At 31.7% G+C, this 17843-nt stretch overlaps 1 protein-coding gene across 1 annotated transcript; it reads left to right on the forward strand.

The window, feature by feature from the left end:
* Positions 1–7874: 7874 nt before the first annotated feature.
* LOC120071692 (riboflavin biosynthesis protein PYRR, chloroplastic-like) lies at positions 7875–16169 on the forward strand. The gene is made up of 9 exons (XM_039024073.1): positions 7875–8309; positions 10952–11086; positions 11203–11302; positions 11708–11833; positions 11923–12236; positions 13275–13394; positions 13490–13735; positions 13917–14042; positions 15720–16169. The coding sequence occupies exons 1-9, from the start codon at positions 7971–7973 to the stop codon at positions 16017–16019; spliced, it is 1806 nt and encodes a 601-aa protein (XP_038880001.1). The 5' UTR covers positions 7875–7970; the 3' UTR covers positions 16020–16169.
* Positions 16170–17843: the final 1674 nt, after the last annotated feature.

The raw sequence follows: 17843 nt of genomic DNA on the forward strand, positions 1-17843 counted from the left end.
ATGAGAAGTATGAGTTTATTTCTATTAGCACTCGGATCTCATCTGCATTAGCCTTCATTGTGGGTGCTCGATGACCTTAACCTCCGACTTGCTTCTCTCTACTTTGGTCTCGGGATTTTCGAAGTTCACCTGTATAAGAGATTTTCACACTGATGTAGTACTGGAGCCTACTAAACGTTGATACTTAAATTAGTACAAAGAGTGACTAATTTAGCTGAGTACAAAAAAAAGTAAGATGGGGTCTCTCCTTTAGAGATTACTTACTCTCCTCTATTGGGTAGTTGAATGGGGTGATTTATAAGACATTTATAAGACATTCCTCTGTCACACGTCTATGATTATGTGATGGTAGTGGTGTTAGAAACCTTTCTAGTGCTCGAGGTTGCAGGGAGCCATTCCAAACTTGACTTGGTTATTTCTTGATTCGTATATATTGAAGGGATTGAACGTTTCGATCCCACAGCGAAAGTGATGGAATCACATTCTTCAATTTCTTGAAAAAATTTAAAATACATAAAAACATATAAAGAGGGTTAAGCACCATATCTTAGCTTATACGTAACTGTAGCAAAAATTTCTCTTAAATCAGTGTCCTTCTCTTTGAGATCTTCCCTTTCCATAAGATATTCCTTTCTATAACTCTGGCAAAGATCTGATTTGTGGGAACCTCTCTTGAAAGGTTTGAAGGGAATAGGGAAGGAGAATTTTTTAGAATCTTTCTCTAAGATCAGGAGAAGTTTTAAGAATCTTTGTAGAACGGTTGTAAAGTGATAGCATTGTAAAAATGTTGTTTTTTCTCGCTTAATTCGGGTTCGTTATTGCATTTTACATGTTTATTCCTTGATTTTGTAGGTTTTGAGCAACTAAAGGGTAGAATCGGCAATTATAGCTAAAACGGACGAAAACAAACCAAAATGGAGCTCTAGAGCATCAACCATGAAGAGAGAGAAGAAAAAACCATTTGCCCTTCAGTGACAGGTGCACCGACGCCATGCTTAGCATTGCACCCGGTGTAAATTCCATAATGCAAGATTTTGAGGCAGTATCACGGCGCTACGTACATTGATGAAAAAAAAGATGTGCATGCAGGCATAGTGCAGAGTGTCACTGTGCTCACACAATCTCGCCCCCTTCCCCCCTCTGCGCTTCGACAACTGAGGCCAGCATCGCGACACTGTCCCTAGGCGCTACGACGCCAAACACTTTTATAAAAGAAAATTTGGCCAATTAGGTCAAAACTATCCTCAAATTTCCAGCCTCCAGCCTTATTTTATATAAATTATCTTCATCCCAACTCTATTCTTCTTGTAGTTTTAGCTTATTTACATTTTGACTTCATGTTGGCATGATATGTGTGGCTAAGGTAATTGCTTCTAGCTTAGCGTTGGGATGAAACTCATTTTGACTTAGTTGTGAGAACTCGTAACTCATGGTTTGGTGTTGTTTTCTATGGATTCTTGTCATATTTTACCATCTATGCTTAGAAATTATTATGACTTGATCACCCATTATCTTTTCTTTATTTTTCTAGAGAGCAATGCATCTTTGTGTGTGAACCTTAATAGGGCACAAATTAGAGCATGCATGTATGTAAACCATTATATTAATGATTTGATCCTTATTGGTCTAATTTGTGAACGATTTGGAACAAACCGTTGTAACAATTACAAAGTAGGTTGTATCCATAGTGTCACCAGGATAAGACACCCAACCTTATCTTGTAGGAATGTATCAGCAACAGCAAAAGCAACAAGGATCAAGCATTCTAAGTCATTAATTTTGGCAAACTATAAAGCATGCTCTTGCAGAAAATAAGTGAGTTTCATGACATACCTTTGTAGAACCTCTTCAAAGCTCAATCTCCAGCTGCAATCTTCTTCGAATCTTGTTGCAGACCACCTCAAGATCTTCCCCACTATTCTCTTGGTGCTCTAGATTGAGCTGTGGGACTCAAAACAAGCTTGAATCAAGGGATGAAGGAGAATTGCTCACAGCAGCAATCTTGGTGAAAAAACCCTTTCTTCAGCACGAATTTTCTCTAAAATTCTCTCTTAATTGCATGCCCGAAATTCACTCCAAACTTTTCAATATATTGTCGACCATCATGCAAGGAAGAGAGTTACATGAGTTACAGCTCATGCTTGGAGTAACACAAGGCAGTAGAGATGACTTTTGTGTGAGCAAGTAGAAGATGGATAATGGAAAACCATGTTTTTCCATTTGTATTTTGTTTTTTCAGTTTTCCAATTTTAACTTAAAATTAAAATTTGATATTTCCAAAATCCATTGTGATTTTAAAAACTGAAAAATAAAATTAATTTCATAAATTATTTTTTACACACATCCATCTTTATATATTTAAATCATATTTAAATATAAATTCTCCTATTCCATTTAATCTCAAATTAAACACGTAATTATATCTCATATAATTACTAATTCTCTTAATTCTAATTTGAACGTTTCAAATTAACTTATCACACTATTCTAGAGCTAGTCCATTACGAGCTAGTAGATGGACCTCGCGGACTTACAGATCATGGGCTCCAACGATCCGAGATTAATTGGTTAAACTCATTAGACCAGATTAATCCTCATTCGTTAACTAATGGGTCACTCCACTAAAGCCCATAGTTGCATTTCCCTCACTGTAGATATATTATGTCTACATGATTTAACCATAATCAACAAGTCGAACCTTCACGGGTTGTTCGTAATAACAATTGGGTCAAATATATGTTTTACCCTCGAGATTACGTCTTATTCCTCAAGTTCCTACTAATCCTCTAATAAACAATTGGTTTGTGATCCAATGACTAAACCAAACTCTTTCAGCCCAGTGAGAGGGCAGGGCCCCTTGTTCAAGACCTAAATTCAGTACTTGAAAGAACAACCTTTCTTCTATCCCTAAATCGGGTAGGCGTGAACTCCGTCTTGCACCCTATGTCCCCAGCTATCTATTAGGTCTTACCCCTAAAATGGGAGTCTTATTGAGCCGACGCTATTGAGTCAACCCCCACCTATGTAAATTTAAGGGTAATCTCGAATAAACAGGAGCTCATAGTTAGCTTAGGATTAAGATCGAGTTACCTAGGTCATCTAGGTGAAACAGTCAGTCTTATACAGTAAACAACGTTATAAAGTAAGAGTGACTTATTTCTTGGTCCGATCTTATGCAAACTCATTGCATAGGACGCCCCCACTCCTCATATCATAACATGTACGAATTAGAATCACATCGTATATAGTACTTTATAACTCTTTGTAACAACTACAGAGTAGGCTGCATCCAATGGTGTCACTAGAATAAGGTATCCAACCTTATTCATGTACCATAGATCATTTTGACTATTTACTTGAACCTACTTCACTCTTATGTCTCCACATAAAGTTCAAGTACTCATGCAATAGTCATGGGTCTTAGTTTATTGAATTTAGACTTTCATACAATTTATAAAATCAATAATAAGTATATTGATTATAGAAAATATTTATCATTTTACAAACTACAAGTTTTAGGACATAAAATCCGACATATCCATATACTATAGACCTTTAGGTTATTACTTGAACATGATCCACATGTATGAAACTACATACTATTCAAGATTTCATCTAATAACCTTAGATTTTTACTATACTGGATAGTTTAAAATTGCATAATAATTCATTAATAACTAACTAACTATGACGCTTTAGGGCACAATTTTTAAAATTTATATTTATCAGTTAGGTTGATCAGCACAAACACGAGGCACTGATATTTTCCTTTTGGGACACGTGCTCCCTTATGTCCTTCCTTGGTACCTTGTGAGCTTGAGCCCACCCCATGGGCTTCAGGCCTTGCCTTGGACAACTCTTAACAATTTTCAATATCTATTATGTATCAAACATGAAGAACAAGAATTTGAGTTTAGGATAATTCTTAGATAAAGGCTATAATATCTTGACAAAGGATTATACAACAATGGATAATCATGATAATATGATTGTTAAAGTGAAAATGACAAAAAAAAGCTGAATGTTTTTTTTTAAACAACTTTCAAACTGATGTTGCAAAATGTTTGAAGTCTCGTTTGAAAGATCCATCTTGGATTTGAGACTCGAGACTTAGGCTTTTGAACTTTGGACATTATCCAGAAAAAACATGGTAAAGTATTGTCTTATGTCAAACGTTCAAATCAATTTTGTGATGGTTGTCTTTATGAAGTATTAGAGGTGTTCAATGAACTCGACAATCCAAAAATTCTGACCAACTTAACCTAACCTAAAATATAACGGTTGGGTTGGATTGGGTGATAACAACCAAATCCAAAATGTGCTAAGTTTTCATGTGTTGAATATCAATTAGGCTTTACATGCTCAGAGCACATGAAGAGCTAAGTTTGGTATGAATATATTCATTGTCAAGGATGGAAGAATAGTTTAAATTTGTGCATATAGCTACTTAATTGCATGTGACACAGGTCTAGAACCCAGTTGGATCTCAAAAGGGTTTGGCTAGATATTTTTGACATAGCTCATGGTTTGAGGACAATCTTTGGGTCACAAATGAGCTAAGTTTTGTTTACTTATACTCGTTGTTGACAACGAGTACAACATAAAGTATAATAGCTCCACTCATAAGTGGAGAAAGCATGCTCAAAAGCTAGTAGGATCCTGAAGAGATTTTGGCTATTTATTCTCAGCAAACTCAAAATTTGAGATGGATCTTGCGACCAGTAATAAAATGACAAAATTTGGTTACATAAAACTAGGCATATACAAAAGTACAAAAGAAAATGTAGTGGGAAGATACTACTTCCAAATTGGTCCCTCATTATCTAGCCCTAAATTGATACCTAGATTCCAATTTCGGAGTGAGGACTTAATGTTATGGATAAATTTAGACTTCGGAAGAATCGTGCTTGAATAAGACAAAAGAAGGAGGACAAGATCGATTATCCAACCAAAGGCCCAAATAGACCTTAGACCAAGTGAGCCACAAGTCGCCGCCCATGAAAAGTTACCCTTGACTTCATCCCGAGATGAGGTCGAGGATTACCCATAGGCTCGAAAGAGGGTGGTCTGCACATCCACGGTCTAGATCCAAAGAGGAAATGAAAAATCCAAGTCAATTGGCCTATATTTACATCATTATGACTTCAAAAGTGGTAAGTTCACTCCCACCCTTAAAATTCTTGATACAATCTAAAATCTCTTATTGATTTACGCATCGGAGGCGTTGTGGTAAGTACCATACATGTGCCCAGATTCTCCTTGTTTCGCAAGTCATGTCATTCCTAAATTATTAAATTTATCATTATTGTCATGTGAGAGTCAAGTGCATTTTTTCCTATTGAATTTTGGCATCAACACTAACTATAACTTTGAGTTGATAAAATTGGTTCTATTTTATTATGAAATTGACAATCAAAGATAAATACAAAACGTATAGAGAATCAACACAAAAATTTACGTAGTTCACTAATAATGTGTTAGCTACATCCATTGAGAGAGGGAAAGAGTAGCTTTATTATTAGAGAGAAATTTTCAAATTTCATATTATACAGAGTAGCTCTAATAATATACTCTTTTAAGTATTAAGATCATAATCATAAATAACGTAAATAATATAAATACGAATACAAATGTTAAGGCATTCTAACATATTTGATAATGTTTTAATATTATGTATCGGTTATTTTAATATTATTTAATAAAGGGAGATGATTGCTTTTGCCAACATGCCTCATGCCTTCTCCATGTTGTCATTGTTAGAGAACATTTTACTTATTTTAGTAATTTATTTGATATGATAACAACATCATCCACGTTTGTATTTATCTACTTAAACTTAAATATTATTATATAAACTCACACAATAACATCAATAGTTAATTTCTTTTTAAAAAAGACAAATGGAATGACGGATACTCAAAATTAGTTGACAATAGGTGGAATAGTTCATATATTTTTTTTACAGATGGTGGGGTCTTTACATGCCTCTTCAAGATAACGTCTTGTTGGATTCACACGGAGTGTGAAATCCTCAATATGTCGTTCAAGGTAGTGATCAAATGTCCATTTCGATTTTATAAACTTTTGTTATCATGTTAAGTAATATGAGGTTTCATTTTAAAATTAATTGATAATAGAAGATAAGAAGCACATGTATCTTTTAAAGATTGTGAGATATCCTCATTTTTTTCAAGATCTTCAATATCTCCCTCTAAAATAGTGTTATTTTAAGTTTATTATTCTTGGATCAGACGTCAATTTTAAATTATTTTTTTAAATAAAAAGACTAATTGTGAGTGTACATACATGTAAATAAATAAATTGAACTCCATTATTCTATTTTATTTTAAATAAAAGGTAATCAATTAAAAAAGATATAGATAGAAAAGATAGCCTTGGGTTTGTGAAATATTAATTCATTATCGAGAAAGAGATTCTCAAATTTTAAAGCCCAATCAATTTCAGTGATTCCAAATCCTTTGCAACCTGATTGAAAGATTAAAAAGTATAATTATCAAAAGGAATGAAAATAACCCATTTAAAAGTATTTTTTTAAAAAAAAAATATTTTGTTGTCCAAAGATTCTTTTTAATTATTTTACGGGCAGTTTGGTAAGTAATTCAAATTTTATTTTTTTACTTTTAGATTAGTGAGATTAATAAATATGTGTTTGGTAGACTCTCTAGATTCAGTTTTCAAAGACTATTTTCAAATTTTGTGATCAAACGTTGCAAATTCTAAAAACAACGATTTTATGTTTTATCCAAATTTTAAAATGTAAAATTATATTAGAAAAATTAAAAATAATATCAAATAGTTAATTTTGTTAAATTAAAATATGTATTATATAATATACTACCTAATATATGATATAACAAAATAACAGTTACACCAAAATTTTAACATAAAACAGGTTGTAATTATAATTAATTTTGTGGTTTATATATTATCAAACATATTTTGAAAATTTGTTCCAATGGAATGTAATGTCTGAATATACTTTCAAATACAAATCTAAAAACATGAAATATAATTATGTTCTCATTGAGTCCCCGTTTGATAACTATTTCATTTTTTGTTTTGGTTTTCGAAAATTAATCCTATTTCCTCCCAATTTCTTACAATTATTTGCATTTCTTACAATGATTAATTCTTAACCAAATTTCAAAAAAAAAACAAGTTTTTAAAATAATTTTTTTTAGTTTTTCAAAATTTGACTTATTTTTTTAAATCATTGGTAAAAATTAGATAACAAATGAAGAAATTTGGAGGTGGAAATAGTGTTATAAGCTTATTTTTTAAAAAAAATAACAACAACAAAAAGCTATGACCTCGTTTGATAATTATTTTATTTTATTTTTATATTAAGTTTATTCCCTCTCCATTTCTTACAATATGCATATTTCTTTAATACAAGAGTTAAACTCTTAGCTAAATTCTAAAAACATAAACAATGTTTTGAATGCTACATTTTTATTTTTCAAATTTTGGTATGATTTTTTAAATCAATGACAAAATGTAGATAAAAAATGAAGAAATTTAGAAGTGGAAATAATGTTTATAAACTTAATTTTCAAAAATAAAAAACAAAAAATGATGATCAAATGTATCTAAATGAAAACATAATTATATTTCATATTTTTTTAATTTATTTATATTTATTGTCAAACGAGACCTAAATAGTTATCAAATAGAACCTAAATCTCTTTTTTTTTTAAATTTGTGTTTTCAAATTGTCTACTAAATCTATCTTAAAAAAAAAAAAAAAAAAAAAAAAAAGGAAAGGAATAACGAAAAATGTAAAATTATTGGTGAACGACGGCGTTCTTCATGTCAAAATGGAAGAAATAATAAATTATACAAAATATGGGTTTCAATTACGTTTTTGAAAATCATGTGAAAAACGCCTTTAAAATCCTGCTTCGGAGGTGGAGGAGGAAGAAGAAGACTTCACCACCGCCAAAGTTCCGATGATCTTCTCTTTAGTTCATTCTTTCCCTATAATCTGTCTCTCAAGCCCCACCTCTACATCCCAATATTCCTCCGAAGCCACGTTCATCCGCCGCGCCGCCCAGATCGCCGATAAATCCGCCGGACTCACAGCTCCCCATCCCAACTATGGCTGCATTGTCGCTACTCCTTCCGGCGCTCTTGCCGGCCAGGGCTTCCTCGTTGGCCAGGGCACCAAATCGGCTGAACTTCAGGCCGTCGAAGCAGCCGGCGAATACTGCCGTGGAGCTACTGCGTTTCTTAATTTGGAGTCCAGTGTATCCGCCGCCGACGACCTTGCGGTTTCTGCTTTCGTCCAGGTTTGGTTATATAACGTAATCGATCTGTTTTTCTTTTGCTTTTTTTTTTCTTTTTTTTTTGACGAAGTTTCAATTTAAAAGGAACTCGGACTAATAATTGTATCAATTAATCAATTTAGAGTTTTTATTAAGATTATATTTAAGAATTGTCGTATGTAGATTTAGAATTTTTAATTAAATGAATTATTAGAATTGATATATAAACCATTTTTAATAGAAATCTTAATTGAATTTATATTTGGAGTTTTATTCGGTAGAATTATTAATTTAGAGTTTAAATTAATATAACCATGAAGTTTAGGCGTGTAAGTTTAGAGCTCTCGGATGTGGGAATTGGTAGAGGAGATGGTTTGTTGAATGATAGTGATAGAGGAGATGGTTTGTTGAATGATAGTGATATCGGGTTGATAACTATTTATTTTTTTAATTTCACCTCTTGAAAATTAATATTATAAACGCTACTTTCGATATATTTGTTTTGTTATTGGCAAAAACCCTCAAGTTTATTTTCGATATTCAAAAACTCAAAATTTAAGCCTCGATTTGATAATCATTTGATTTTGATTTTTTATTTTTGAAAATTATGTTTGTTTTCTTATAACTTTTTTTACCTTTGTTTTCTTATAAGTTCTTTACCCTATTTTTCATCTTTTCTAACTTTTAAATTCTTAATCAATTTTCAAAAACGAAAAAAGGTTTTTGAAAATGGTTGTTTTTAAATATAGAAAAATTAACCAAAATATTTACAAAATATAGCAAAATTTTAGAACTAGCAATGATAGATATTATAGACACTAATAGACTCTATCAGTGACATTGATAGACACTGATAGAAGTTCATCAGTATCTATCAACGTCTATCATTGATAGTTCTAAAATTTTGCTATATCTTGTAAATATTTTCAACAATTTTACTATTTGAAATAATTTTCCTTTTGAATTTTTTTTTTTTTTTTTTAGTTTTCAAAATTTGACTTAGTTTTCTAAAATACCCTACAAAGTTGACAACAAAACAAAGAAATCAATGGATAAAAATAGTATTTATAAGCTTATATTTTCCAATAACTAGAATGTACAAACCAAATTGTTATCAAATATGACTTAAATAGTTATCGATTAGTTGGCTGATATTGTTTTATTAGCCAGATATCGTTGAATAGTATACCATACTTATATAAAAACAACTATTTATTTCATGTAACAATCTAGTCTGAATGGGGTAAAACTTGTAACAATTTAATTCTAGACAGTTACTTGAATCTCACCAAGGATCACTATTTCTTCTTTACTCACATATTCTCTTTTATTTTTTGTAATGTGAAATTCAAGTAGCCACCACATTAAACTTTTTCTAAGATAATCTTTCATGACCAAATTTTTACAAATTTTAAACTACAATACTAAAATTGGTGTACATCTTTGTACAGTAAACTTTAATGAACCAAATTCCTTAAATTGAAACAGTTAGACTTTTAAAATCCAAACTTCAAAGATTAAAAGTGCATTTAATTTAACTTTTCAAATGTTTAATTTTGAAAATAAGTCATTTTGGAAAAAAAATTAAAGTATTTGACAACCATTCAAAATAGCTTTCGAAACACTTTTGAAGTTAAATAAAAATGAGTTTAATTCTTTTTAAAAAAATACTTCTCTTTTAATATTTTCTTTTATCAATTCAAACAGATCCTAAATCGGTACTGGACTAAAACTAAAACCTCATAGGATCTTTGTAACATGTACTCTTTTGAGCAACTTTCTAAGATTCCTCTCAAAGATTACTGAGAAAGAAGACATTCAACCCCACACCACATATACCTTTTGAGCAATTTCCAGTGTCCTTTACTAGTTTGATCCAATATATTTACCTTCAAACTCGAAATACTTCAAATTCTTTTAAACCTCGACGTAAAAGTTTCGTATCTTTTCGCTTCATACTCATACGCATTCCTTCTTAACAACTGGGATAGCTTATTGTAATAGAATAGATTGTACATTGTCTTCAATGAAATTGTTTCTTATCAAAAAAAAAAAAAAAAAAACCTACAAATTTGAAGAGCATGATTGTGTTATAGAAATTAGCAATCAATCATTGCAAAAAAGATAGTTTAGTCCTCAAACTTAAAAATGCTGCTTTCTCCATAACAAATGCTCCTGAAAATTTGAGCCTTCAAACTCTAACTGCTATGCTCTAAGTTTGAAAAACAAGTAATAGTGGCTGGTACTCTTTGAGCTATAATAGTTAGTTATATAATATTGATTATATGTAAAGTAGCTAAACGACCAATTCGAGACCACCAAAAATTTCTCCCTCATACTGTTCTATTCCAAAGGCCAAAACATGAACAATAACATAATAGACAATCCTACTAATAGGCACCTACTAAATAGTCTCCTATGAATTTTCTTAACACCCAAATGTTGTAGGACCAGACGAGTTGTCTAATGAGATTAGTCGAGGTGCGCATAAGTTAGTCCGAATACTCACAAATATATATAGAAAAAGAAAAAGTGATAAAATCAAATTACATCATATGAAATGTTCCCTCATTGAATGTGTTCTTTTCTTTCGTTTGTTGTTCTTTCTTTTCAAAGTTTTGTATAGTTATTTTGAAAAAAAATGGTGATGGAAACTAGACAATTAGGCAGGGATTAAAAGGGTAGTGGTTGGAATGAGGCATCCTTTGCAACATCTAAGAGGAAATGCTGTGAGGGCTTTAAGAAGTCAAGGAGTTCAAGTTGATGTTCTTGGAGAGGACTTAAAGAGTAGAGACATTGAGGTAATGTTAATAGGAAAATAGATGAATTATGATTGTTTTCCATCTCACAGTTCATTCTGCTTTTCTTACATATTTATTCTACACATCAGTTCATGCAGTGTTGATTTGTTTTATAGGAAGCTCAAAAAGCATGCCTCCTTGTTAATGCTCCATTGATTTGTAAAGCTGCTTCTCAAGTTCCTTTCTCTGTACTTAAATATGCCATGACCCTTGATGGTTAGTATTACAGTTCCATAATCACTTTACTAGTTGTAATTCCAACATATATGAAGATGAAAATATTAGATAAACACGTGGTTACATCTTAAAACTAATTGGTAATAAAAAGAATAACCGATTATCATCTCTTCGATATAGGATCTTCAACATAGTCATTCAAGATAGTATCTTTTTGGGTTTATTATCATTCTTGGATTAGATCCTAATTTTGGGCCGAAAATCCGTTTGGGTTTAATGAGCTTTGATACCATATTAGATAAACATGAGGTTACGTCAAAAAATCAATTGACAATGAGGTGAGTAACTCATGTTTCTTTATAAAGATTGTAAGGTCATTTCATCTTTCTGTTGTGCGATCCTGAAGAAAATGGCCAGTTGAAGTGATTTTATTTTACTTATCAGGGAAAATTGCTACAACTACTGGTCATTCAGCATGGATTAGTAGCGTAACGTCTAGACATCGGGTTTCAGAATTACGAGGAAGAAGCGATGCAGTTATAGTAGGAGGCAACACCATACGAAAGGATGGTGAGTTTCACCATTTATCCTATTACTGTCTTGTTGTTAATGGTTCTTCAATCTTTATCTGTAAATATTGTGATTGTCCTCTGGATTAGATCCCAATCTAACTGCAAGACATGGTGGTGGACATAGTCCTGTCCGTGTTGTGATGTCAAGAACTCTTGATCTTCCTGAAGAAGCAAAGGTTTGGGATACAAGTAGTGTACCAACCATGGTTGTGACACAAAGGGGTGCTGTAAGGAGTTTCCAGAAACTTCTTGCATCGAAAGGAGTTGAAGTCGTCGAGTTTAATAATCTAAACCCTCGAGATGTAGCGGAATATTTTCACGACCGTGGCTACCTTTCGGTTTTGTGGGAGTGTGGAGGAACTCTTGCAGCTTCAGCCATTGCATCTGGGATAGTACATAAGGTTCTAATCACTTATTACACTTGTTCTGTTACTTGGATTTCATTTCTTTCGAATTAAACCAAGTTTCTTTGCCTTGTTATCTACTTTCTATTCATCTTTACAAAAATCAAGTCGATTTTTGAAAACTAAAAAAATTTGCTTTTTAAAACCTATTTTTGTGTTTAGAATTTAGCTAAGAATTCAACTCTTTTTCTTGGGGAAGATGAAAACCATTTGTTACCAAACTAGACTTTATTCTTAAGTTCCATAGATAAAAATGTATGATTGTCATATTTGGTATTAACTTTTCAATTGGATCACATTTATAGGAAAATAAGGATAGTTGAGTAAATGTACTTGTCACATCTAAATTTTGTTTTATTTTAGTTTGAGCATTAATCTTTTTCATTAATTCAATAAAAAGTCATGTTTCCTTTTAAAAGTATATATATATATGTCGATAGTTGAGTAAAATTAACTAGTATAGTAAAGTGTAGAATACTATGATTTTCATATCAATGGCTCAGGCGGAAGGAGACGTACACAAATCGAGAAGCAGTCCAAAATTTTAGTATATTTTATCCAATATAAACTAGGCGAATTATGAAATACTCATGGTAACCATTCGAACAGATGAAATTAGTAATATTATCCGTGAACATATTGAGCAATATAATAGAGAAGTCAAAATTGTAAATATCGATACTGTACTTCAAGTAGGCTATAACATTTCTCGTATTTATAGTTTTGATGAAGTAATAGCGGGTGAATCAGTAAAATTTGAAAAGGGTACTATAGGCATAGCTCTAAATTTAGAATCAAATCATGTTTGTGTTGTATCAATGGGTGATGATTTGCTGATACAGGAGGGAAGTCACTTCACTGTCTTATTATGGTTTAAATTCTATGATATTACCCTTTAATAGGACATTCTCTTGTGCTTTTCTACATGTCATCTAATTACTCTTTTGCATATGTTTAGATCAACAGCCCTTTAGACCCATTTCCCATCCTAATTACATCATCAAATACTGATACTGCAGGTATTTTTCAATTCAGGTTTTTGCATTTGTTGCTCCTAAGATTATTGGGGGAAGGAATGCACCATCTCCAGTTGGTGAACTTGGGATGGTTGAGATGTCCCAAGCTTTAGAACTAATTGATGTTCAATATGAAAAGGTTATTTTTCAGCTGTTACCAAAATATTTATAAGTTGCTTTTGATAATATATTGATTGATATTTCACTTGTCTCCACTTCATTTCTGGTTCACAGGTTGAGGAAGACATGATGATCAGTGGATTTCTTCAACCTATATCAGATATTTCTCCAATTATCCCATCGTGCTACGAAACCTTAGCAATTGACCCAACCATTATTCCCTACGAACCAAATATCATATCCTTTTACAATACCTGGGATAATTATGGCACTCTTTCAAACTTTTCACCTCATGCAATTCATATCGCCAATGAAAATGGCGATTATAGCACTTGGATGACTGTAGAACACTATTATCAGGTACTCGTCCTTGCTCGTTGTGCCTTGTCGGCTTTCTTTTCAACATATAGAGTAAAAATTTTGAACCCCTGACCTCTTGGTCAATGATACATGTCTTAACTCGTTGTGAACTACGCTCGTGTTTGGCATTATATTTTCAACTTTTGATACTGAGAACTATGCTGCTTTAATATGTATATAGGCTCACAAATTTATTGGGGTTGATGATCCTCTTGCTCAAGAATGTGTGGAGGAAATAAAATCTGCAAGCAGTCCTGAGGAAGCAACAAGGATTGCAAGGTTATTGCAGAAGAAACATCCTGATTTGGTATGGTTCCTCGTTCTAAATTAATTTGTTATCGATGTAATAATTTTGAGCACAGGTTGTTATTGCTAAATAATAATTAATTTGCTAGTGATAATGTGCAATAATAAAATTATAATACAAAACCGTCAGAGACTGAGTATCGTCCTCTGGAGGTAAGGTAAATGAGTTTCTTAGTTATTGTGAGAAGTTTGTCAATCAAAACTAAAAGCGTGTAAATCAATCAAATAAGGAGGAATTTATCAGAGACATTCTAGGGTACCAACTTCATTAATGGACCGAAATTCAACTCATTAACCTTTAAACATATTGGTAAATTGCGAATGAAAATTAATGTCTCAATGTTTGTTAAACAAAGAGAGAGTAAGGAAAATGAGAATAAAATACAATAGATAAATAAATTTCTAATTGAATAATAAAATTGGTGTGCCTAACTTTTAATTTAAAACAATAAAAAAATCGAAACTCGTCAACCTTGAAGATAATTCGAAAAAACAGAAAACTAAAACGTTATATCTAACATCAACTAAAGACATTAAACATAAAATTGAATTTAAGCAGGAAAAGCCTCAAATCTCCAACATATTTAAAAATAAATCAATTAGAGTAACTAGAGATGAAAAACAAGAAACTTTCACTTCTAAGAATTACATCACATCCTATGCAGAGTGTTTTTTTTTTTTTTTAGAAATCAACGACTTTTATTGAAAAAAAAAATGAAAGGATACAAGGACATAAAAAAGAAAAAGCCCAAAACACTCCTAAAAAAAGGAATTCCGGCTGAGCAAGATGTTACCTAAAGAATAGTTATAAAAAAGCTTTGAAACTAAAGTCCAAAGCGACACATGAAATCTCGCCAAGGACAAAACCTCATAGGGGTCCCTATCCATACCTCTAAGCATTCTATTGTCCCCCCTCCCTCCCTCCATCCAAATATCCCATAACACCCTCTATGAAAGGTGGATGGAAGAAGAATTCCTCGATCATCGCACGAATGTCCCTTAGACTAGCAATCTGAACATCAAACTCTACAGGAAGTAGCTCCACACAGGCCTCACATACTGGCCCAAAGGATATGATCCAAAACTTCCTTTACCTTTCGACAAAGAATACAGTAGAAAAGTCCCATTAGTATGGTCATCTTCCTAGCAAGCATATCCAAAGTATTCACCCAACCAAGCAAAATTTGTCAAGTAAAGAACCTGATTTTCTTAGGAATCTTAATCCTCCAAAACCACATCATAAACCGACTCCCTAATAGGGGAGGAATCCAACAACAATCTAAAGAAGATTTATAAGAGAAGCCTTCACTAGGGTTAGTACTCAAAACAAAGTGGTTAATCTCTCCTCCTCACGCACAAAAAACTGATTTTAAAATAGATAAAATCACTTTTGTCATGTTTAAAACCGCTTTGAACATGTCTTTATTAATTCAATATCAAATGTAATGTTTGATTTTACACTTCTAAATGTTATTATTATATTATACTATCGATATTGATTTTGAATTATTGAAAGCATGTTTCGGAGTGATTTTAAACCGAAGAAAAGTGATATTAACCATTTTAATTAAAATTGCTCTCAAGACTCAAACATGCCATTATATTCATTGATATCATCGAGGCTTATCAATTGTGTTCATGAGAAAATCTTTGTCCAAACTCTCAATTTCCTTTGCAGGTGAGATCTGATTGGGATACTGCCAAGCTTGATGTTATGTACAGAGCACTGAAATGCAAATTTTCAAGTTATCCTGGTTTGAAATCCATGTTACTATCAACTGTTGGATCTGTTCTAGTTGAAGCATCACCGCATGATCTTGTTTGGGGTGGAGGCCAATTTGGAGAAGGCCTAAATTACCTCGGGAGGCTGTTGATGAAACTCAGAGCCGAGTTCCTCGGTCGTTCGTCGAAACAAAGCCAAGACGACCCTAAGTTCATTTCGGAGAAAAAAGAGAGAATCAATAATCACTTCTGCTAAAGGTATTTACTGTGGTTTAGAAGGAGCCATTTCCTGTTTGTGCTTGCAACTTATAAGTATCAACTTATTAAGTTGACCTGAAAATGATAGATATCTTTTATTTGAGATCAACATGTGGCGATAAGAATTCAAATTTCTAAACTTTTGGTCGAGGATATAAGGATATAATATCTTAATAATTGAGTATAGGTGGCTGTTTAAGTCTGCCATCAAATCTCAAGACTCAATCCTAGATAGGCGGTAGAAACTGATGATAGCCCTAAGAACTAAGAAGCACGAATATTGATATGTGACACGAATATGACATAACACCGATTACGATAACACGTCAATTTACAAAAAAAAAGTAGTGCACGATACGTTTGGGACACATTATTTGTTTATTTATTTTTTTTTACAAAAATAAATATATGCATGCATCATTTGACAATTTATGTGCACATATATTTAACAAAAAGTAAGAAAAAAATAGAAATGGAAAAAAGAAAAGGAAAGATAAAAACGAAAGGAAAAAAAGGTAAGAGAAGTCACATAAGTTGTCGGCGGTCGTGGGTCTCGAAGTTGAAGTCAACGCCATTGATGAAGTTAGACAGAAGAATCAAATAGCATAGTATGTTTTTTTTCTTTTTACATTAAAAAATCATATTTAGACCATATATTTCACAAATCTCTTTAAATTTAATTTCTTTTAAAGAATATTATTAGTGTTAATTTTGGACAATTTTACTCTTTTTTCATTTCTTTATATCCATTTTTTTAATTTTTTTTTTCATATTTACAAAATTTCCTAAATGTTTGAGAGAGAATGAATTTATTATGGAAAGAGAAAAATGCAATTAATATAACCTTTTTTCATTTGTAATTGGTTAGAGAAAATGCATTTAATATGAATTTTTTCCATTTTCAATTGAAGAGAGAAAATGTATTTAATATGATTTTATTTTCCATTTCGTTTTTCATGTTTGATTTTTTATATTATGTGATATATTTCATTATTTGTTTTGAATTTATTTTTTTCATGTAATATATTCCATTGTTTATTTGGTGTATATATACTAAGTTTTCTGATATATATGCACTTCTAACTAGGTCTTGCTTATGTTTGTAATATATTTCAATGTTGGTGTATATATCCAGGTATTCTTATATGTATGCACTTTTAATTAGGTATTGCTTGTGCCTATAATATATTCTCCTGATGTTCTAATATATATATGTCAATATATTCCATTGTTTATTTGGTATATATATCCCAAGTATTCTTATATATGTATGCATTTTTAATTAGGTATCACTTGTGCCTGTAATATAATCAATTGTTTATTTGGTGTATATATTCCAAGTATTCTGATATGTATGCACTTCTAATTAGGTATCACTTGTGTCTGCAATATATTCTCAAGATATTCTGATATATATGTCAATATACCTTGGAACATTGATTTAAATGTTTGCAAATATTCCAACCAATATATGAAATATACTAATAAGATTGACTACATGTTCGATATAAATCATAGTATATATCATAAATTGAATTTGTATGACAACATATATCATAGATTCTATTTAATTGTTCATAGATCCCAAGAAATCAAAATTTAACATAACCTCCCGAACAGAAATTGTTAATTTCCAATTAATGGGACAACTTCAAATTCATTTTAAGAACCACCAAACTTTCAAATAAACAAAACTATCTACCACAGTATATAAATCACGGATGGACTCAATGTTTAATATATACAAGTGTGTATATATATATCATAAAACAGAAAATCTCTAAATATATAAACAAATATATATCAAAAAATGAAGAAGTAC

This window comes from Benincasa hispida, chromosome 2, assembly GCF_009727055.1.
Source record: "Benincasa hispida cultivar B227 chromosome 2, ASM972705v1, whole genome shotgun sequence".
Taxonomy (NCBI): domain Eukaryota; kingdom Viridiplantae; phylum Streptophyta; class Magnoliopsida; order Cucurbitales; family Cucurbitaceae; genus Benincasa; species Benincasa hispida.